This window comes from Periophthalmus magnuspinnatus, chromosome 20 (genome assembly GCF_009829125.3).
Source record: "Periophthalmus magnuspinnatus isolate fPerMag1 chromosome 20, fPerMag1.2.pri, whole genome shotgun sequence".
Classification (NCBI taxonomy): Eukaryota; Metazoa; Chordata; class Actinopteri; order Gobiiformes; family Gobiidae; genus Periophthalmus; species Periophthalmus magnuspinnatus.
Genome location: NC_047145.1, coordinates 10,935,505 through 10,956,655, shown reverse-complemented (window position 1 = coordinate 10,956,655; position 21,151 = coordinate 10,935,505). Strand labels below are relative to the sequence as shown.

General features: G+C 39.4%; 1 protein-coding gene across 1 annotated transcript in view; it reads right to left on the bottom strand.

Moving 5' to 3' along the window:
* Nucleotides 1-21,151, bottom strand: part of gli3 (GLI family zinc finger 3) — a 132,347-nt gene that overhangs the window by 35,859 nt on the left and 75,337 nt on the right. The window contains exons 5-6 of the mRNA XM_033985981.2: nucleotides 6,534-6,733; nucleotides 1,216-1,377 (exon numbers count right to left, since the gene is read on the bottom strand). Of these exons, the coding sequence (XP_033841872.1) occupies nucleotides 1,216-1,377; nucleotides 6,534-6,733 (362 nt within the window). The remainder of the gene's footprint in view (nucleotides 1-1,215; nucleotides 1,378-6,533; nucleotides 6,734-21,151) is intronic.

Genomic DNA, 21,151 nt, shown 5'->3' with positions numbered 1-21,151 from the left:
GGGAAAAAGCGGGAACGTTACCTCGGATGAAAGCGGTGTCTGCCTGACTAAATACATTCTCATCAAACGCAACGGGGTTAGGCTGTACGACCTCTCCAAGATTCAGTGGGCCTTTAATTTCCTATTTACACTTTAAAATAACTCATTAGCATAAGTCCTGTGCTTACACTCCGGAGCCCAACGTATTAAGACAATAGCTCGTTTAAATCATGTCAGAACGAAGCCGCTTTGGTTAAGTTGAACTCGGTCTAAATATAGACAAAGATAGGTGTTGTAAAAGTGTTTCAGAGGTGGTATTCCCTCTGGGCCCACCCATGCTATAATGTACTGCTGTTCATTTATAATAGGGGGAAAACACAATAGAAATTACAGCAGTGGAGGTCCATTTACAAGTTTAAGGTTTTTCAGTTGTGTGGGGCTTTTTAAACTTTGGGATGCTAACCAACTTTTAACCAATGCAAAAGTTTAAGGCCTAGTTTAGCGCCATAAAGCTGAGGTCCCTTAGTCGATTAGGCAGTTGATGGTGTCAAAGTTGACCAGAGTATAAGGATTTATACAGACCACAGCAGAAAGGAGAAAGCATTGAGTGAGTTAGCTGGTGTTTTGGGGATGAATGGACAGTTTTCCCTTTTTCCATATGAAAATGATAGATTACTACCATCTCTGAATACATAGTTGCTTTTGCATGAGAGCCTTTCAAGAGCTTTTTAAGACAATTATATAGCTGAATTTTGAAAGTCGGGCCAAAACAAGTTTTGTCTAAAACACAGTAATTTGTAGAAAAATATTTTCAAAATATCGTAATTGGCATACTTTAAATCTAAGGGATTTCCGTATGCTGGAGCTATTTATTTGAAAATATATTTAATGTTTTTGAACAATTTTGATTGCTAACACAGCTTCAGAATGTAATTTTCATATAGAAAATAACAGTATTTTCTATATCTTATCATGAGGTCTTATATTCGTTCTGATACTAAAACTGTTCAGGAAAGCTCATAAATTGTCCTGTTAATGTTATGTTTTGCAGTATCGGCACTTGTTCAAATGAGTATCTAATTTGCTGGCACAATACCCTATTTAAGCATAAATAAAATAGACAAGCTAGGTCCATTGTTCTATTAGCAAAGCGCTCTAGGAAGCTAACTAGTTTGAAGCTATAGTAAACACTGAAATGACATGTTTAGCTGAGGCCTTATATATGTGTGTACTCACTGTCCATGGCCTGCAGGTACTCCATATGTAGAGCACTGGCTCCTGTAGCCCCGGCGGTAGAGGCCACAGAGGGCAGGAGGTCGGCCGTGTACGGGCTCCTGTGTCCAGCCAGCAGGGCCATCTGGTGGTAGTACTCTGCCGTGGTCAGGCCTGTGTGAGGGGCTGGGGAGGAGAAGGAGGAGAGGGAGGGCATTTCATTTAATTTCATTTATCTATTTGAATTAGGACAGCACATACAAAAATGTGTTAGCGAGCAGCTTCAAAATAAATATGCTGGAGTTAGCACCGTAGCTAAATTTCATCTGTTGTCCTAAGGCAGGTAAAGACATAAAACATTCAAGTAGAGACCACCACACACATTACTTGACATTATGAGACATTAAACATCAAGCCAAAAAGACAACAGACACAAGAGAAAGAGGAGAAGAGAGGAAGAGAAGGAGAGGGAGAGAGGACAAATGAAGGGAGATCACACAACAGAGAAGAGGGGAGGGGTGAAAGAGAAGAGAGGAAAGAGAGTAGAAAAAAGGAGAAAGGCAAAAAGAAGATAAGAGATAGGAGAGAGGGGGAAAGCAACAAGGAGAGAAGAGAGAGAGAGAAGAGGAGGAGAGAAAGAAAAGAATTGGGTGAGAGAGAGTGAGAAGGAAAGAGAGCAAGCAGAACAGAGGACAAAGAAGAGGGGGAAAGCAAAGAGAAAAAAAGGGAGAGAAAAGGGAAGAGGGGATAGAGGAGAGAAGGGGAGAGAAAATATAAGAGGAAGATGACAAAGGAAAGAGACAAAGGATGAGAAAGAGAGGAAAGTGAAGAGAGAGGAATATATAGCAGGAAAGTGAAAAGAAAGAGGGGAGAGAGAAGAGGGGAGGTGAGAGAAGGAGAGAGAGGATGAGAGATGAGGAAGGGCAGAGAGAGTGGAGCGAGAAGAGAAAGGGGAAAGCAAGAACAAAATAGAAGAGAGTGATGAAACGGGAGAAAGAGAAGAGAGGCAGAAAAAGAAGCAAAGGAAGAGAGGTGTAAAGAGAGAACATGCAGGAGAGAAAGAGAGAGAGAGGTCAGTGGTCCAGCAGTGACAGATGAGCGGATACACCCGGCTCTAGTTAAACTGATTAGACGACTTGCTAAACATGACAGGCACCTGCGCTGTGTTACCCCGCACATTCATTTGCATGAGATGATCATCAGCCCGGCGCCACAGTAACGAGCGTATTAGCACTAGCAGCCACTTAAGCACAGCAGCTGCACTCAGAGCCCCACCTGAAGTGTGGCTACCGAGGGACTATCCTGTGCCGTGCAAGCTAGCTGTGACTGATGTGTTCATTTACAGCGCAGAGATAAACAACATTCTTACACACTCGTAATGTGCAAGTGTGGAGGGCATTTGGTAGAACACTTGTTGTATAGAAGTTGCTGTGGTAAAAAGAGATTTGGAGAATTTCTGTGCCAGATGTCCTTCCTGATGTGTGTTGTGATATGAAAAGGAAAAGATGCAAGTACAGGAAAAAGTTATATAGATCCATCCATGTACGGTATATTTGTCAATAAATAGACAGAAAAAATGTATGTTGTACTGCTATTACAACTATTACTAATAGTAATACTTTTCCACGTGCTTTATGTTGCTAGACATACAGTCGTTGTGTCCCAAGGCAAGACACTTTACAGAACTTGCCTAGTAAGAATTAAGTGTGAGTGTGTTGGCCACCTCACTTGTGTCAATCTTTCCCAGCAGTGGCTACAGTTGTAGTAGCAGTGTAGAGTGAATGAATAATGCACTGTAAAGCACTTTGGATGTCTTAAAAAGCGTTATATAAATCCATTGCATTAGTATTAATGTTACAGCTGCCTTGAGGTAGACTGATAGAAGGCTGTCAATCTGTGCCATCTGCCTCACCACCCTTATTCACTCAATCACAAAATTCACACATCTTCAGTAATCATTGTAATATTTTGGTTTGGATATCGAACCATGCATCTATCACTTTTCAACTGCTTTGCAAAACACATCAAATTAGAAGTAGACATTGTATTCTGGGAACATTTTAAATTAATGACAACCTAGTAACAATTTCTATCTCTGATTTGTAGTAATTCTCCCTTTGCATTCTACATTTCCATCTTGGCATCGCTGATCATCCTTCCACCCAATTCTTAACCAGCGCTTTCTCCTGCGCAGAACCTAGCATGAGTGCGTGTGGTAAGACGTTGTGGGCTGAGCCATGCGTTTTGCCAGAGATGCTACATAACAGTGGCTGCAATTCTGAGATACTGTATCCCAACCTGCTCCTTCAATGTGCTCCTTTAAACTCTATTGAAAACCAAACAAAGGGTCTAAATCTACCCCACAGATCTGCACGCATCTGATACATCTTTCTCTCTTCTCCCTCTTCCAAGTAGTTAAAGTAAGTCTTTGAACGACTGCCTAAAAATACATATCTGGCGGCTGGTGGGCTCCCTTATGCAAATACGCTAAGAAAAGCAAGCTAACAGTGTGGTTTGGGATGCAAATATGGAATCCGTTCAGACCCTTCGGAACACTGTGTGTAGGGAAAATAAATAGAGAGCTTTCGACTTAAACCTAGCCGGTATTCCTGTTTTGTGCATTCACGATTGCTTAGATGAATGTACAAAAAGCTAAATTAATTCGATGTGGGTATTATGTTGGGAGTGGAAGGGGGAAGCAGCTTAATTGTGCTCTGCCTTAGCACCGCATTCATTCATATTGTAGTTAATTCAGAGGGGGGAGATTTGGAGAATTTTGAAATGAAACTGCTAGCGTCAAGATAGCATCCTTGGGGCAAATATGGGGGTAAAACATGGGGTGGTTTTTGCTGGTGTTGCCCCAGGATACAATAGAAATGGAAATAGGGGCACAACGCAGCCCAGAACTTGGTGGTAGAAAAAAAATAGAGTGTCACTTAATCCCACCCACTCTAAATCTCCATTAGATTCTGTTAATTAATTCGTCATTATTCAAATGCACTTTTAGCAGGAGAAAAATGGCAGTTGCGTATTGGAGGCGCGCTCTTAAGCAGGGTGATAGACTAACAGCACAAAAGCTGATGGGTTAATTCATCACTGGCTTGATTAAAGGAGTAATTAGGTGGCTCATTCACAATGCAAAGCTGCGGAGACTCAAAGGGGGTTTATGTGGTAGGTTATATTGTCGTAATGGGAAATGGAGGGAAATGGGTTTATTAGGTTGGACGTGCTTTTATTTAAACCCAATTTGAAAACTGGTGGAACGCTGTGGAATATTTAAGGTGATATAAAAAATAACTAATTGTATTTTTTATTATTAATGATTAATAGCTCAATTAACTTATTAAGTGATATTCTAATTCTGTGAAGTATGGGTAACAGTGGCACAATGTGTTAAGTGTCTCTCCAACCAAGAGATTGGTACCACTTTACAATAACTACACCTTAATTCCGTAGGTCTTTTCACATCTGGAAAAAAATAAATAAGTTGGCTTTCCGCATACCACCAGGTCTAAAAGTATATAACAGGACTATTGGTAAACCAGGTCTAAAAGTGGACTACATCATTTCCACTGTAGTTCTTAAACAAGAAATTATCCAAGGACAAAGCTTTTGTGGATTTGTTGGGCAAACTCTCGTGAACCCTTGAGCATCCGAGATGAAAACCACACTGCTCCTCCTGAATCCGAGGTTCAACTGTCGACTACCCACCAACTTCAGAATTAGAATATCAACTGGCTATAAAAAAAGTGTTACCAAGAGGTCACCAGTTAAAATGTGATCCCACCATACAAGGTCATTGCATCCTTGCTGTCACCTGCAGCAACCCCAATTCAATAATGACAACTCAAATTAATACAAAGATTATGATGTTGAAATCATTGACAGCACCTCCCCAAACATACATAATAAGAGCAATGTATGTAAAAATGTGACTAACTGACCAAATAACACAAAATGAGCAAAAAATTACAATAAAATATAGGTGCCAGATATATAATATAACCCATGTAGTTTGTGTTTACATTCTAAAATAAGTAGTGAGTAGTAAATGGTGGCTGATGGTTCTTGTTGTGTAGCGCTTTTCACAGAGCTGGTGAGTTGGAGACAGAGTGGAAGTGCTATCTGCTCTTTTCAGAAGCCCACTGTGGCATAAGAGTTTAAAGTGCTGCTACTCAAGTGTCTGTGAGTAAGAAGTGTGAGTGAAAAAGAGAGCTCATCAGAGTTGTGGAGAAGAGGGACTTTTACACACTACTGGTCATTAGTGATAGGTTCCATTGCCTGCCTTAAATTCCTATACTGCTGTTTTGTTATTATTACTGTCTTTACATTCAAATGAAATAAGGTAAAATTTAAGTAAAAGTAACTAAAAACAATAATAAAATACTGCATTTATATAGTGTTCAGTATTAATTCATGCACACATAACATTCATACTAGGTAAGGTGGAAAGTGGGGAAAGTGTCTAGCCAAAGGACACAACAATTAGAGGTATGTGCTGCCTCAGAGTGACCCGAAGTAGTCTCAGTGGTCTCCCATCCGATTATTAACCAAGCCCCACCCTGCTTAGCTTCAAAGATCTGACAAGAACATGCACTGAAGGTGGTATGACTGAAAAGTATAAAAAATTGATGGTATTGTTCAATAATGCAAGGATAATTGTGGTCAGTTTAAAGTACTCCATGCCATAAGATTGGCAAGTTTGTGGAACCAATTCTTTACAAAAGGGGGTTAAGGGTTTATGTTTCTCTAAAATGTGAATTTATAGGTGCAATTTGTTTCCCACACTAATCTGATACAATGATTTAAAAAAAGGATTTTTAAACAGGTAGGATCAATCCCGTAAGAAGAGGTGTAATTTTGACAACAGCGTGGTGCCTTTGCTCACCTTAAAATATTGACTTTCTACTTTTCTCAATAATTGCCTGTAACTCCTAGGACCTCCTCCTCTCCCCTCTCTCGGGCCCCTAACCCTGAACTTGAATGGGCCTCTCTCTGTGTGCCCGGGCCCCTGTTCATGACCCGCCGCTCACTCAAGCATCCTCCTGAGGTCTCGGACACGACTCACAGATCAGAAGGATTAGCCCCTCACCTCTCCTTACCCTTCCCCCCCTCCTCTCCTGTACCGCATCTGCCCAGCCTAGGCCTTTTAATAGAGATGGATCATTCACCTCCGCGCTGACCTCCACCGATCCTGAATTAAACCGAAATCAAGCAATCGAAGCTCCCTGATCAATTCCAGCCATTATTTTTAAGGACCCAGTGAAGCTTAGCCGCTATTAGAGTTGTGTCGCGGTGATGTACAGATGTGTGTGTCTCATGAGGGCGCTTGTTTTATTCACCATCTGCCGGACTGAGGCCCCGGGACAACACAGAGACGGAGGGGCTGCTGTGAAGTGAGCGGATGTAGTCCATGTAGGGGTTGATGTAGGGGTGCGGAGGGTGAAAGGGTGACTCCGCCCCCACTGAAGGGTTCCGTTGGGGCGAGATCCGGATGAGGGAGATATCAGAGAAAGCCGGACTTCCCGCTAGCACCGGAGGCCTGTACACACACAGCAGAGAGAAAGCACAAGGGAGACATAAACGCAATGTTTCGGGCACAACACAAGATATTTTTACAACTTCTGTCATCACTTTGGAAGATGGCTGGTACTATGTTGTGTAATAGTTTTGAAAAAAGCATTAAGTATGTTCCTTGTTAAAAACTTCTTGGTAAATAATTAGTATGCTCAAAAAGCCTTATAAAAGTGATGAAAAGTGTGCACTGCTACAAACTGTTTAAACTGAACTACTTCTGTTTTTCATGTTTTTAGGACAATTAAAATCAGATAGAGCACCTTTAATTTTTTACACTGATTCAGTGCAGTACAAGAATGATAAAAAAAAGACTCAGTTTGAGCAGGAAAGCAGAGGTTGTCATTATGTAATTGGTTGGACAAAAAAGAAAAGTGACATTTTACAAATAAAAAAAAAACAACTGTGAATGACAGTCCAATACCATACCACAAAGGCAAAAAGGCCAATTCAGTCAACTTGAAACATCCTTAACCAACCTCTGTTCATTTTCACATGGCCCTCACTGTACAGTCAGGTTGCACATGTGGTATCCAGGTCAGACAAATGAACTGTGGGAGTCTTTGTGCATGCATCCACGATCAAAGTCTACTCTAACCACTGTGTCTAAATCAGAGGGAGACGATAGACACTGACCCCACCCGCTTTACTCAGTTTAGACTAAACTGACTTCTAACATTCACAAAACCTCACATGACCCAATCATAGTGCAAAAATCCAAGTTCTACTCAAGACATCTCACGTAAAGAAATTTAAAGGTCCAAACTTATTTCTCATTTCCCTAACTCAGTCCAAGCGTCCTAATTATTCACCACAATGACTTATAAGCACTTTTCACAACTATTAGAGCCCAGAGCACAACTTTGTGGTCATGCTAAAACAGCTAGAATGCTAACAGTGCACTTCCTGGTTTGTGGGGGATAAAATTGCTTAATAATTAGATGCAGAGCGAACACAGTGGTCTCATATTGACCCTAAAATATATTTATACTGGGTCTTTTTTACTTATTACATGAAAAAATGGTACAGTTCCTTTAAGCTGAAAGTGGGCTTTACTCTTATCTCAACCTTTTCAGACCAATCACTTAAACTTGGGAACAATTGTCTGAAACTTCTTAGGATCCGGGATAGGACTGAACTAATTCTCCTCCCCTTTTTATAATTGGCTTGGAAACTTCATAATGATGGCCTTAACCACAAAGGCCTTCCCTGGAGGATGTGTAGAAATCCACATATCAGCCAGACATTAGCGGGCGGAGAGATTAGACTGAATTAGCCCCTGCACTTCTCCATGACTGCCCCAGCGGACCGGTCTGCTGCGACAAAAGAACCCCGGGAGTAGAGGAGGATGAAGGGAGAGGAAATGGTGAGATGGAGGAGAGAAAGAAAGATGGCAGTTTGTCTGGACGTGACCTTGAGCTAGGCCAGGGGAGTGGAGCCAGCCCAATTATGACCTCCGCCTGTCCCTTGGTCTCCTACCACTCCACACTAGTTTAATGAAAGAGCTGAGGCCCAGCCAGTAATGAAGGCCAAGTGGAGGAAACACACCTACGTAAAAAAAAAAAAAAAAAGGAAAAAAGAAAGAGTGAAAAGAAGTTTGGTAATTAGCCCAAAGGGGTTAAGGGACAATTCCAGGGGTTTAAGCATGTTTAAGGGTGTGACAGCATGTCGTGGTGATGTAGCAAGGGAGGAGGGCAATTGTATCAGCCTCAAAGAAAGCAGAATCTACCACAAAGTAAAAGTTGGTACAGTCAACCCAAACCAATGACTAGGAAGGGAAACCACCAGTCCTGCTCACCACACAGCAAACAGAAGTTGTCCTTTTTGTAATCACTCAAAATGATTTGCAATTTTTTTTCCTCCTCCAAACTTTAAAGCTCCACTATGTAACTTGTATATGAATTTGTGTATGAATTTACACTATCTATCATTCATTCAAACATGTATTCTTGAGTGGAGTTGTCGCTCCACCCGAGTAATTTAACCTGGTGGTGTCACCTTGTGGCTTGTTTCCATGGAGATAGATAAGTTTAATGCCACACTATGGAATATTTCAGATAAATCAGGGGGCAGACCTTAAAAATTACATAGTACATCATTAATCAGAACTGGTCATCAGAGTGCACATGGTCCATACTTTTATGAGTGATGCTGTAACATGACTTGTTTTGTTAGCTTTGCCAAGTGTTGTCAGTGTAATGTGGCTGGTTGTGACTGGAAAGGCACCTTGTTAAAAAAATAAAAATAAAAATCACCAAACCACATCAGCTACTAGTGTCCTGGCAAATCTACAGAAGCTAAGTATGACTACTTGGCAGTCCATCAGTGTACATACAACTTAAAAAAAAATTTAAACCAGTTCCTGAAGATTAAAATCTCCAACTCGTAAATTTTGTCTGGTAGCATTAATCATATTGACATGAATCAAAGTGTAGGAGTGGACAGGAAAGGACAGGACAGATTTACATGAGTACTGTTGCTACGTAAACCGACCTTGAGTTCAAAGGTTCAAAAGGTCATGAGAAGACAATACATCCTGTTCTTTTTTGACATATGACTTTGAGCACATCTCTTCGTGAGAAAGTTGCTCCTCCTCCTGATCAGACAGGCTGCGGTGAGGGCACTTGAAATAGGTGTGTGGTGCGGGTCAGGTGCCCATATTGCCAGCATTACAAGGCTCATTTACACACGGCATAACACAGCTGCAGCATCCTTCCTTTGAAGGCATGCGGCGGCCTGGGCATCTCAGACACGTACTCAGTGTTGCATAAACTGAAAGCCACTCAAAGAAGGCTTTGTCACTGATGATGAGGGGGGATAAGAATGGCATGGAATGGAGTGGAGTATCTTGGTTTATCTTAGTAACGGCTCAAATTAGGGGGGAGTGGTATGTAAAAAAAAACATATATGACAATTTTCTTGGAGCCAAATCACAATTTAGATTTTATCACAATCCATGTGAAGTTGTATCTCTAGATTGCCTTGAATAGGTAACTATTCTGGGGTTTTTTTTAAAGATCATACTTTATAGCAGTTGGTTAAATCTACCAGTCGCTCACTCAAAGCATTGCTGAGACTGACCAACAGGAGGTGTGAGTGGGAAAAAAAGTGTTTTTTGTTTTTGCAGGTAAAACAGCATTCAAGAGAAAAATCTGTGAATCGCATTATGGCGATTTCACCAAAATAGCATATTGCCACAGGAATGAGACCATGATTCAATTTTTATCACTATAATACCCAGTCCAGCTCAAATTTACTTTCACTGGCAAGGAAATGTTTTCCAATCCAGGTACTCCAGACCATAGGCCTAGCTCAAAATCTGAAGGTACTGAACAGAAGAATGTATTAAATATAGAAGATAGATTTCCCTACAAGTATACCCTTATGTTAGCTTTTTTTATGAGGAAAGTTTTTTCATAAAAAAAGCTAACAGAGAACTGAGAATTAAAGTGGAAAGCTTCAAGTTAGTGGGAAAGCATCACTACTGATTGAGTACATTATAAACTAATCCATTTGTATGTTTTTGCTGTAGTCACTATTATCAGCCAAATACATAACTACCATTTAAGCTAGCTACCTCCAAAGGCTAAATCATTCAAACGTTCATGATGATTTAATGCTAATTTAAACAATATCTAAAAAACAGACAGTCAAAATCTTGTCACACAAATTTGGGGGCTTGTCTGAGAACTTCAAAACATTAAGTAAACCTGGAATAGCTTTGTGACAATTCTGACATTTAAATTACAAATTAAAAGTCTTGGAAGGAAAATTTGACATTTTTTTTATGAAAAAGCTAAGAATTAAAGCTGAGAATTAAAGTGGAAAGCTCATGGTTAGTGGGTTAGAGTCTCTACTGAGTGAGCTACTGCCAGCTTGAGATTGTACATTATAAACAATTTTAACATTTTTTGCAGGTACTGTAGCACTGTAATCAGAAAAATGCACAACTAGCATTTACACTAGCTACCTCCAAAGTCTAAGTCATTCAATTGATTTCATGCCACTCTAAACAAAGAACAGATGGTAAAAATCTTGTCACACAAATTTTGGGGCTTGTTAAAGAATTCACCGGTTTCAAAACATTTAGTAAACCTGGAATAGCTATGTGACAATTCCGACATCTAAATTACGAAATCAAAGTCTCAGGAGGAAAGTTGAAGAGTTGTTCATAATGTCTTTTCCTCATCTGGCCCACAGCATGCGTGCCTGAGAAGAACCAGGCCCTCTTGTTGGCTGCCTCCTCACTGATTAACCCTGTCATGCTCTGGATGCTTCTCCCAGCACCAGCCCTGGCTAGGTGCCTCCACTTGGCTTGTTTTTCCAATTAAGGAGGAGGATTGTGGTGGATGCCAGGGAAAAGAATGGAAAGGTGAATGGAAAGCTTGGTAGTGTAAGATAGTGGTAGTGGTGAAAATGAAATAACACATGTTCATGAACATATTATTAGGTACACCTGTTCCAGTGCCATCAGGCAAAACACACATTTGATTACTACATTTGGATTACCTAGTCAAGATCAAAAATGGGGAAGATTTTTGAAAAGTTCCAAGATTCTAATGATAAGGTTGTTGTTGTTTTTTTCAATTTAACCATTCTATTTTATGCAAACTGCATTCCAGAAAGTGCTCCTCTGTGTTTTTAAAGCCTCTTATATAACTGATCATTTCATGCATTTAGATCCCTGTTGGCATAAAACCACACCACATGTCTTATATATACTTATATATACTGAAAAACTATAATAAAAAAATAGTAATAATAATTCAAAAAATTATATATATATATATATATATATATATATATATATATATATATATATATTTTTTTTTTTTTTTTTTTTTTTTTTTTCCCAAAAAAATCTAAAAGATTTTTTTCTTTCTGATTTAGAGCAAGACCATTATAAAGCCACACAGACAAACTATGTAGATTTTTTTTTTTAATATCTCAATATTAGTTCCAGAATCAATTAGTTTCTGGGTATTGATTTTTTTTTACTACACTGCTCTGAAATATGGGAAATATTCAAAAGAAGAGGCCTGGGATCTCATTCCTAATGTGTTCATATGTACAAAACTGTTACCTATATGACTTTCTAAGTTTTGTGGTCTGTAAAATTACAACGTGACTGAATGAGCAGTCTAATCCAAAAACTCTGAACTTTGCGTATTAGGGGTTTTAGAGAGGGAAATCTGTCCTCAGAGAGACAAGAAGTGAGCAAGTTAGGAGAAGTTTATAGTTTGTTCATACTTTAAGTACGATTTTCATGTTAAATTTTAGAAATTAGACACCTGAACAGTGAAGAAAAAAATGCAGACCAAATTTGGCTGTTTACAATTTCTTTTGACCCGCTAGCACAGGTGTATCTCATCATGTTGCCCATGTGTGTGCAACAGTGGAAGGGAGGAGCAGGTATGAAGTGTGGGCAGTAGACTGAGGCAGCGGGGGAGCAGAGAGGAGCGTGCTTGCGGAGGGAGGGCAGGCAGGCGACCAGGTGTGAGGGGGTGTGAGGAGGACAACTGGAGATGGATGTTTTAAAGGCCAAGAGCAGGAGACGGGTGATACTACGCAGTGTCTCCAGCGATGGCCCGAACATCTGCCAGCAAGTATGAATCATCATGACGGAGGGAAGTGTACTGACAGTGCAGTCTGTGTGGAGAGTGAGAACATGGACTGTACTGTACAGGAGAATGCACTATAAAAAACAATATCTAGAATATCTACAAGTTGCTATGGCTTCAGTTCAGAATATCAATAGTTAAATCAGAATAGTTGACAAATGTAGATGTATTCATAAGGCAAAACATGTAATCTGAACTCTCCAACACCTAGTCCTAAACTACATGCGCACTATGTAAAATTTCAAGTGGTGTGGTATGCTACATTCATGGAGATGTTATGGCTTTGCCTGGAATGTTTCACAGTATGGCATTAAAGCAGAACTAAGTAGCATTTTTGCCTCATTAAATGTCTTTGTAAATCCCTATGACAATTAAATATGTGTTTTCAGAGTGTTTGAAGCAATGGCACTTTTTTAAATATTTGCCAACATTATGTTTTGTTTTTTATGTGATTATACGTCCTTATTTTAAGTCTGTTCCCTGACAGTGTAGTCTCATAATAGAGATGTAGAGGGATCTATGAGAGTTACTTAGTTTTGCTTTAAACATATCTTGCATTCATTCAATTACAGGTGCGGTGATGCAGGACTAGACAAATAACAGGGCAGCATTGTGGTTTGGGTGGAAGCCAGCACCGAACAAACCAAAACAAACCTGGTGACGCCGACAAACATATTTTGGTCTATTTTAGCAGAAAGACTATGAGACTATACAGGACTATTTTGTATTTGAAAAACGTGTAGACAGATGCACTGTGTGCATTTGTGGATGGATACGATGCATGTACTTTTCTCTACTTAAGTTTGATTCTTTGTTCCACTGTTGAACCAATCAGCGTGAAGTACTTGTTTGAACGTTTCGATCACTGGTACCAATTGCTTTCACAAGAGTCATCCCAGATTGATGTGTAAAACTCAGTTTAGAAGACTACTCATATCAATCTGGCAAAAGCCAAATACACCGTTACAGAGTGCTACACAGTGCTACACAGTGCAATACATTGCCCTTAAGGAGTATGTTTTTTACTAGTAAAACAAAGAGTGATCAAAGCATTATATTACATCAAAATGTATTTTCTTAACCATGTGTGTATGAAAAAGGAAATGTTGGCAGCAAGAAATAAGAAATACTTTGTGTAAATTCATCTAAACTACTCAAATAAAAATAGTTATTTAGAATTCAAGTAAGTTCAACTACACAAATAGTGCATGTTTTGTAGTGTGTCTTACAGAGACTTAGTAACACCTGATTTTAGATTTACATCAAAGCCAGACCACAGGGTTTGTAAGGTCCTCCAGTCGAAAGAGAGATAGAAAAAAAATGACTTTCCCTCCTCTCTTTTCCTTGGCCTCGTGGGTTTACAAGTCCCAATAACCCTCAAAGAAGACACGCCGCAAAGGGGGCACGGGAGAAGATCCAGCGCCCCACATCTGGAACTCATTTCCCCTCACGTGGCCTTGCTTAAACCAGCCAGCTTCCATAATGTTTACCCTACTGCTCAGTGGATTCAAAATTATCATCTCATTTCAAAATATGCTGTTTCAAAAGTCCAAAAAATTGCAAGGTTAACTTGAGTCTTCATTTTGAACAAGGTTAAGACAACACTAATGATTTTTTTGCAATTTGTGGCAGAGGTTGATGACTTAATTTAGACAAGAAGGTATCATTGTGGTGCAAGTTTACAGCTGGTTGGTACTGACACAGCCCTTTAATAAAACAGTAGCAGAGTCTAGCAAAATACTGTGGCTGAAAGCAAAGAGCATGGAAAACAAAAATTTGAAGCAATGTAAATCAACTCACCAGCTACTGGTTAACCACTCCAAGAAAGAATCGTATTATATTCTATTATCGTCACAGCCTAAGCTGTAAAGTCAAAAATCTACTTTAATCTCAAATTTAAACATAAAATGTCTTTTGTAAATAATAAATATTTAAAGTATTATTAAGTCATTTTTTTCATCAAATCACTTCTAAGATAGGTTACTGTGCCCGTTAAATGTACCATAGTTTCTGCCCTTTACAAACTTGCATGTTGAGACAGACTTCAGCCGACTGTATACAGTTGCACCCACTTTTGCCCACCCGGAAGTGATACTTCCCAGAGCCTAGTGCTGAGGGCGAATTGCAGCTGACTCTCATGCCAGAGGGGGCTGATGTGCATAAAGCTCTGTGAGCTCCACCATGTGCTTTTGTTTCACTTTTCATTTAATATTTAAGGTGTGCATTAAATCGTGGACACATGGTGAAAATATCAGCTTGTTTATTGCCGTTGGTGTGAAGAACTCTGCTTATTTCTCTGTTAGATTGAGTTGATAGCTGCTGTGCTTATAAATGCAATGTTTACAAATTTCATACAATATGGGGAAAGATTCCATAGTATTATATTGTAAAATGTGTGATTTGTTTTACATTGTTAATTTAAATCTGTAGAGCATCATAGGATCAAACATAAAACCTGGAAACTGTTTAGTCTGTCACAAAATAAGCTAAACACCAGTTAGGCATTTGAAGTTCTTACTGTCGTAGAATTTGCAGCAGACATGTATTATAAACTTCACTGAATACATTTTACTTTAAAATGAAATATAAATAAATAATGTTGTAACAGTACTCTAATGCCAGCACTACTCTCCCACTTTAGATCAATGTATAACCTCACATACACTCCTGCATATGAGTTCCATGTCCTGCCATAAAGTTGAGAATATCTTGGTCGTATAAATCTAATGAAAGCCAGGACCCTTTTGTTGACTTTGCATTTGTGGTCACGAGGTGCTGATTGAGCTGGGAACTGCAGCCTGTCAGGTGTCCAAACCACATTCTCTCTCCTCTAACCCGTCAACATCCCCCCCATCTCACCACCTTCCACTCCTGACCCGACCGGAGAGGAAAGGGGGTGTCTAACCGAAGAGGGGGGCTCCTGACAGCGGAAACACAGGCACTTTAAAGCTCCCCCAGATCAAAGGCCACAGGAACAGAGCCGGAGACCCGTGCAGACGGGAGCTCGAGACGAGGAAGAGACAGACATTGCACAGGGAGATGGAGATACGCTTTGACACGCTTCATCAGGGTATAAAAGGAGTACCAAACACTGTCGAGCAAGGACAGTAGAAGAGGGGAGAATTTGGGAAGAAATTACACGATAAACTGAGTGGGACCAAAAACATAAAACCACATTTGGCACATTTTGTTGTGGGGTACATGCCAAAAAGGTGTTGTCATCTGTTTTTGTTAGTCCAATAATTACTATTGTGTAGATTAGACATGTTTTGACCTTTGTTATTATGGTTTCTAGAAAACATTCACATGTGATATCTGCTACTCATGTCCAAACAGGAAGTAAAATTATAAACAAAAAAAAAAACAAAAAAAAAATATATATATATATATACACACACACACACACACCCCCACACACACACACACACACACACACACACATATATATATATATATATGAGTGGGTGAAGTGTCTGGCCCAAGGACAGTAAGCACACAGCATGTTCTTTCCGTGGTTTGAACTGGTTACCCTTCTGGTTGGTGGGCAAACACAAACAAATAAATGTACAGGCATTTTGTTACAAGTCAGTAATCACTTCAAAGTTTGGTCTTAGAGTACTTAGAATACCACACTGTTCCACTTTTTTCTTACTGTGGTATAGTGCTGCCCATGTAATCCGAATTTCCTCTTTGCAGCAGACTGCCTGTTAAGCCTTTTTTGTGGCTGGGCAGAGGCAACCATTAGCCTGGCAGCGCGGGAGAAATGTTGCCAGGCGTCCGGGACAAGAATGCCCCCCTGGCGCTCTGAGGGCACAGTGTGACCCCCGGACATCAAAGGCCAGGGTGGGCCAGGGGGAGGAGAGGGGCTATTCACGGGCACGGCGGGCAGGATTCCCCCACAGCAGGAGACCTCTGGAGGCGTGCCAGACATTCCCCGAGAACTCCTCCTTTCCGAGTTTTAGTCACACTCATATTTAACAGTGGCTTTTGTTACCAGACATTTATGTATTTTTATATCCTGACTATATTGTAAAACTACAAGATTCTCATGAACTTAAAGGGTCTATATCAAGCAATTTTGGTGATAATATTGTATCATCAAAATCAAAAAACTCTTCCACATTGTAATGTCATCATACGGTAATACAGGAAGTGCTCCACTGTGTTTTTACTCTTTTAACTCCATACACCTCAACTAGAATGATTTAAATGATATGCAGCCCTGGAATTGCCGAATTTTGAAGCTGCTTAATCCTCATTGAAAGATGAACAAAAACATTACAAAAAAACATTTTAAAATGCAACAACTTAAGGTTATTCAGTTGATCAATTTACTTTTATGCAAGAAAGTTCTAATGACATTCAGAATCATGTTTACAGGGGTATGATACACATATAAATAAGGAAAATAACATAAAAAGCCTGTTTTGATCTGGGAATTAAACCTGAAACCTTCCTGTTGTAAGGGAGTAAGCCATCATGCATAATCATGTTTCCAACTCTACTTTCTATGGGGGTAGAAGTTTTAATGCACAATAAAACAGGATATTTTGTTATTTGTATTTTGGTATTTGAGGAATTTTGGGTATGTCAAAAATTGCAGTCTTTGCGATTTGCGTCCGTTCAAATCGCACTTTCAATTCAATGGTGGTTAATCTTGCAATCCTACAAACAAAAATTCTCATAGGAAATATTTGCGCAGCGACAAATGACTTCTCTGTCCCTGATCTGATAACAAATGTTTATCGTTTTATGTCAGTGATTGTGGCCAGCGAATGTCAAAACAATCAGGTGTCAGGAGTCATGAACTTGCCTGCAAAGCAATGTAACACCAATATTCGTCTCACAGCGATACTTCAAACATGGAAGAATTATCAGAACGCCAATCGGCAGGGGAGTTTGACAATGCACAAGACCTTTTCCGAAAGTTTATGTTGGCACCGCGAAGCAGTAGGGGGGAGGTGGGGCTGGCTGCTTCCAGTCTGTTTTCAAAACCCTTTTTCCACACTGCAATCAAATGTAATTTTAGCCGCAGAGATAAGCACATCTACTGAAATGTGTCATTAGCGTGAATAGCAACAAAATTAAACATGAAAGTAAATCACACAAAATAAGCTGTTATTTCAGGAAGAAAAAAAATACTTTGTTCTTTTTTCTTTGCTTGATTTTAAGAACATGGAGGTTTACATAAAACGTTGTACATTTATCGCACAAATAAAGCACTTGATTGTTATTTTTTCAAAATCGGAAACAACTCAAAAGCTGCTTTGCGTCAGTTGGTTGCGAGTTCCTCTGGCATGCCCCGGGCTATGGAGCAGGCAGGAGGGGGACTCTTGGGTGTCGAAGAGTTAAACTTGTAAAAACATAGACGGAGCAGCATTCATCCACCTCCCCTTGCCTGTGTCTCCGCGGGCCCTTTACCAGCGCAACTCAGCCTGACGCCCGCAGCTAGACCCGGGCAGAGGTTCTACATCCCGATGCCCCCGCTCCAAAGGCAGCTGGTAATGAGCGGGTGCCCTCTCAGGTGAGGGGAGGGCTCCGTGTGGCCTTAGGGTGGTGAGAATCACACAGCGCGGGCGAAATGAGCTAGCAGCAAGCCGGTGTGCGAATCACAAACAATACCGAGACACGCGGCTGGAGATGGGTAATCCGTCAGAACTGAGTACAAAGACGGAAGGGCAGGACGCACGAGGAGGCATCAGGTACAAGAGACACAAATGCAGTGGAAATCTACACTGTAGCAAATTGCTGTAGTTTCTACTGTATTTTTTACAACAACTTATTGCTTTCACGTGCTTTCACATGCAAATTGCTTTTACATGTCATACCTGTAGATTGTAATGCATTGTGGGATAGAAATTCATTACATGATATGATGATGTACACTGCACATATTCAGTTAAGAAGAGCAGAGACTTATTATTTTTTCACCCATGGTAAACCTATTGAGCAATACAGAGCTGTCTCACATTCAAACTTTGTCAAACTATTTTGGGGCATAATTAGGCTGCTAATTTCAAATTTGAATATGATTATATCCAAAAAGCATGATGGTGCACTGTGTGAGTGGGCTACAAAAGCATATTGCCAGTTCAGGCACATGAAGCAGCATATAGGCTTCACACCCATGTTTAATACAAATGTGCATGTAATTTTCTCTGAAGAGAGAAGACCAAGTATAGGCCCTGTCCCATCATGAGTATCACTGATGTAAAAGTCCACTGTGCACTGGATTAAATTAAAGGTAAGCTTGTGATTAAATTAAGGAATTGGCCAAATATGTTAAATATGATATCAAATAAGTATAACGTGGAACACAATATTCTCTCTGTGTTTTGTGATAGCAGTTGTAATAGTGTACAAGTAGGTCAGTCACCAGTATCCACCTGAGTTCCAGGTGGATACTGGTGACTGAAAACCAAACATCTCATCACTGTAGCTGCCTTCTCCACTAAAAGTCTACTGTGCACTGGGTTTCAATTAAAAATGAGCAGGCCATTAATGTAAAGGTTTAATGATGCTAACTTTCTGTCATTAGAAAACTATGGGGCATTATTGTTTTCTGTGACTACAGGTGTATTAAATGCATAAATATCACTTATATATCAATATATCTATCTATATCTCTAGCCATCTATAGAAATCTCAGTGTGTTTAGGTGAAGTCAATGCAACTTACCAGTTGCATAGTGAAGATTGAGGAAGTATCCATCATTGTAGATTAACTGGATTCTTCACTAAAAGCCTACTGCACACTGGATTTCAGTTAAAGATAAACATGTCATTAAAGTGAAGATTTAGTGTTGGGATGTTGAGGTCATAGTAATAACACTGAGCAAATTGTTTTCTGTCATTACTGTCATTACTGTGAGAATATTAAAGGTGCTGTGACTGAGCTGAGCTGACTTTTTCACTGCATCCGTTTTACAGGTTTAAAGATTTGGCGAAAATGGCGGTTGTATATACAGTTAGACTTTATGGCATTAGAATAACAGAGTACTGTTACTGTTTTTGATTCCTCTATAGTAACAGTAGCAGTCTATATGCTGCTACTGTTACTGTTTGTGATTGCAGATATTTTCATGTGGTGGACTACACATGTAGATGAAGCCAAAAGGATTTACAGAGCAGCTCACAGGAGCTGAATGAATCCTCACATCTCTTCAGGCTGTTTATGGACTTTATACTTCAGCTCATGTACAAATGTCAGTCACATGTGTCTTTAACGTTCTTAAATCATTTCTTACATTATTTGCTTGCATGTTTGCACTTTGCATATTTGTGTATTTAATGTAACTGTTATGCAACTGTTATGTATGTATATTTCTCTTAACTGTTTTTTAAATAAATGTTTGAATAAATTTTAGCTCTGAGTCTGTCTTTTTTAATAATGCATAGGGGAAATGTATCTTAACTTACAGCTAATTATTAGTGGTACATTTTCTTGTTTTACAGGAACTGTGTGTAGCCCACCCACTTAATATTTAAAAAAAAAGGTATCACAACCAATCCTGGGTTGCCAGTGCCTTAATCTACAGATAAACGACTCATATGGGCAGGCCATACCTCATCTAAAAGTTGCAGAATTCACTCACAGAGCTGCAGAGGCTGCACTAGCACTGATTAATGATTAGCTGCAGGTGCTGGGGTTTAAACCAACTGAATTTCAGCAATGGAACTGGTAGCCCAAATGAGAGACTCGTATGAGGCTCATTTTGCTTTCTGATTGGATAACTGCCATTAGAACCAAAACACCAAATTATATAATAAAATCAGCATTACAATTGTTATCAGTAAAAGCTATTTTTGATTTGAACATGTCTACCTTGTATCTGGGGACACAATTAGGTCAGGTTTATGAAATTTAAAGTAAAATTAAAAATGTGAAATATTCAATTTCATCTCTAAATATCTGAAACTATTGAATGCCTGAGTACCCTAGGAAGTCTCTGTACCACTGGTTGGGAAACACTGCTTCAATACATACTTCGGGACAAGAAGAAAGTGAACGCGGTACAGCCTACTTTATTCTGGCTGTTTCATCCATCTTGTTGGACTAATAAAATGTCAAGTGGAGTTCCTTGATATTTAATCATGAAGGGGCCGAGTGCGTGGTGGTGCCAAGCTCGGGCCCTGACCAAGCATTGGGAGGCATGGGGGAGATTTTGTCTATACCCAAAGGAGGATGTTTGACAAAGCTGGAATATCAGTAAAACTCACTGATACGAACAAGGGGGAGCCACTAATAACTCAGCATTTTTGGCAGAAAGTTTGAATGCTTTTTTGGCGCTGCATCTGAACATTCAAACTGTCTACATATATACAGCTATGTGGTTTCTTAGCATTGGTCTAAACATAGAGTTTGAAAGTAAAATATTGGGTAGTGTTGTTTTGAAGATATGCCAAATGTTAATGTCCAATATATCATTTATAATACAAAATGTTGTAAAAATAGCTGATTAAAAATGAAAGTAAAAAAAAAAATCATATTGTATACTTTCAAATGTCAAAAGTGATATTTCTGAACTTTGAAGGTAATTTTACAGTAATTACACATTAATCTTCTACTTAAATTTCAGCTAATATATTTAGAAACACATTTTAGTTGGATTTCAGTTGGATCTACATAATATAATTTGAAAGTTGTTATTGAGATACTCAAAAAAGACAGCGAGAGATTCATTTCTGTCAATATCATCCAGGAAATCTGCAATAACTGCAGAAAAAACTTTTATTGATTTTCTTTCTAAACCATTAAAGATTCAA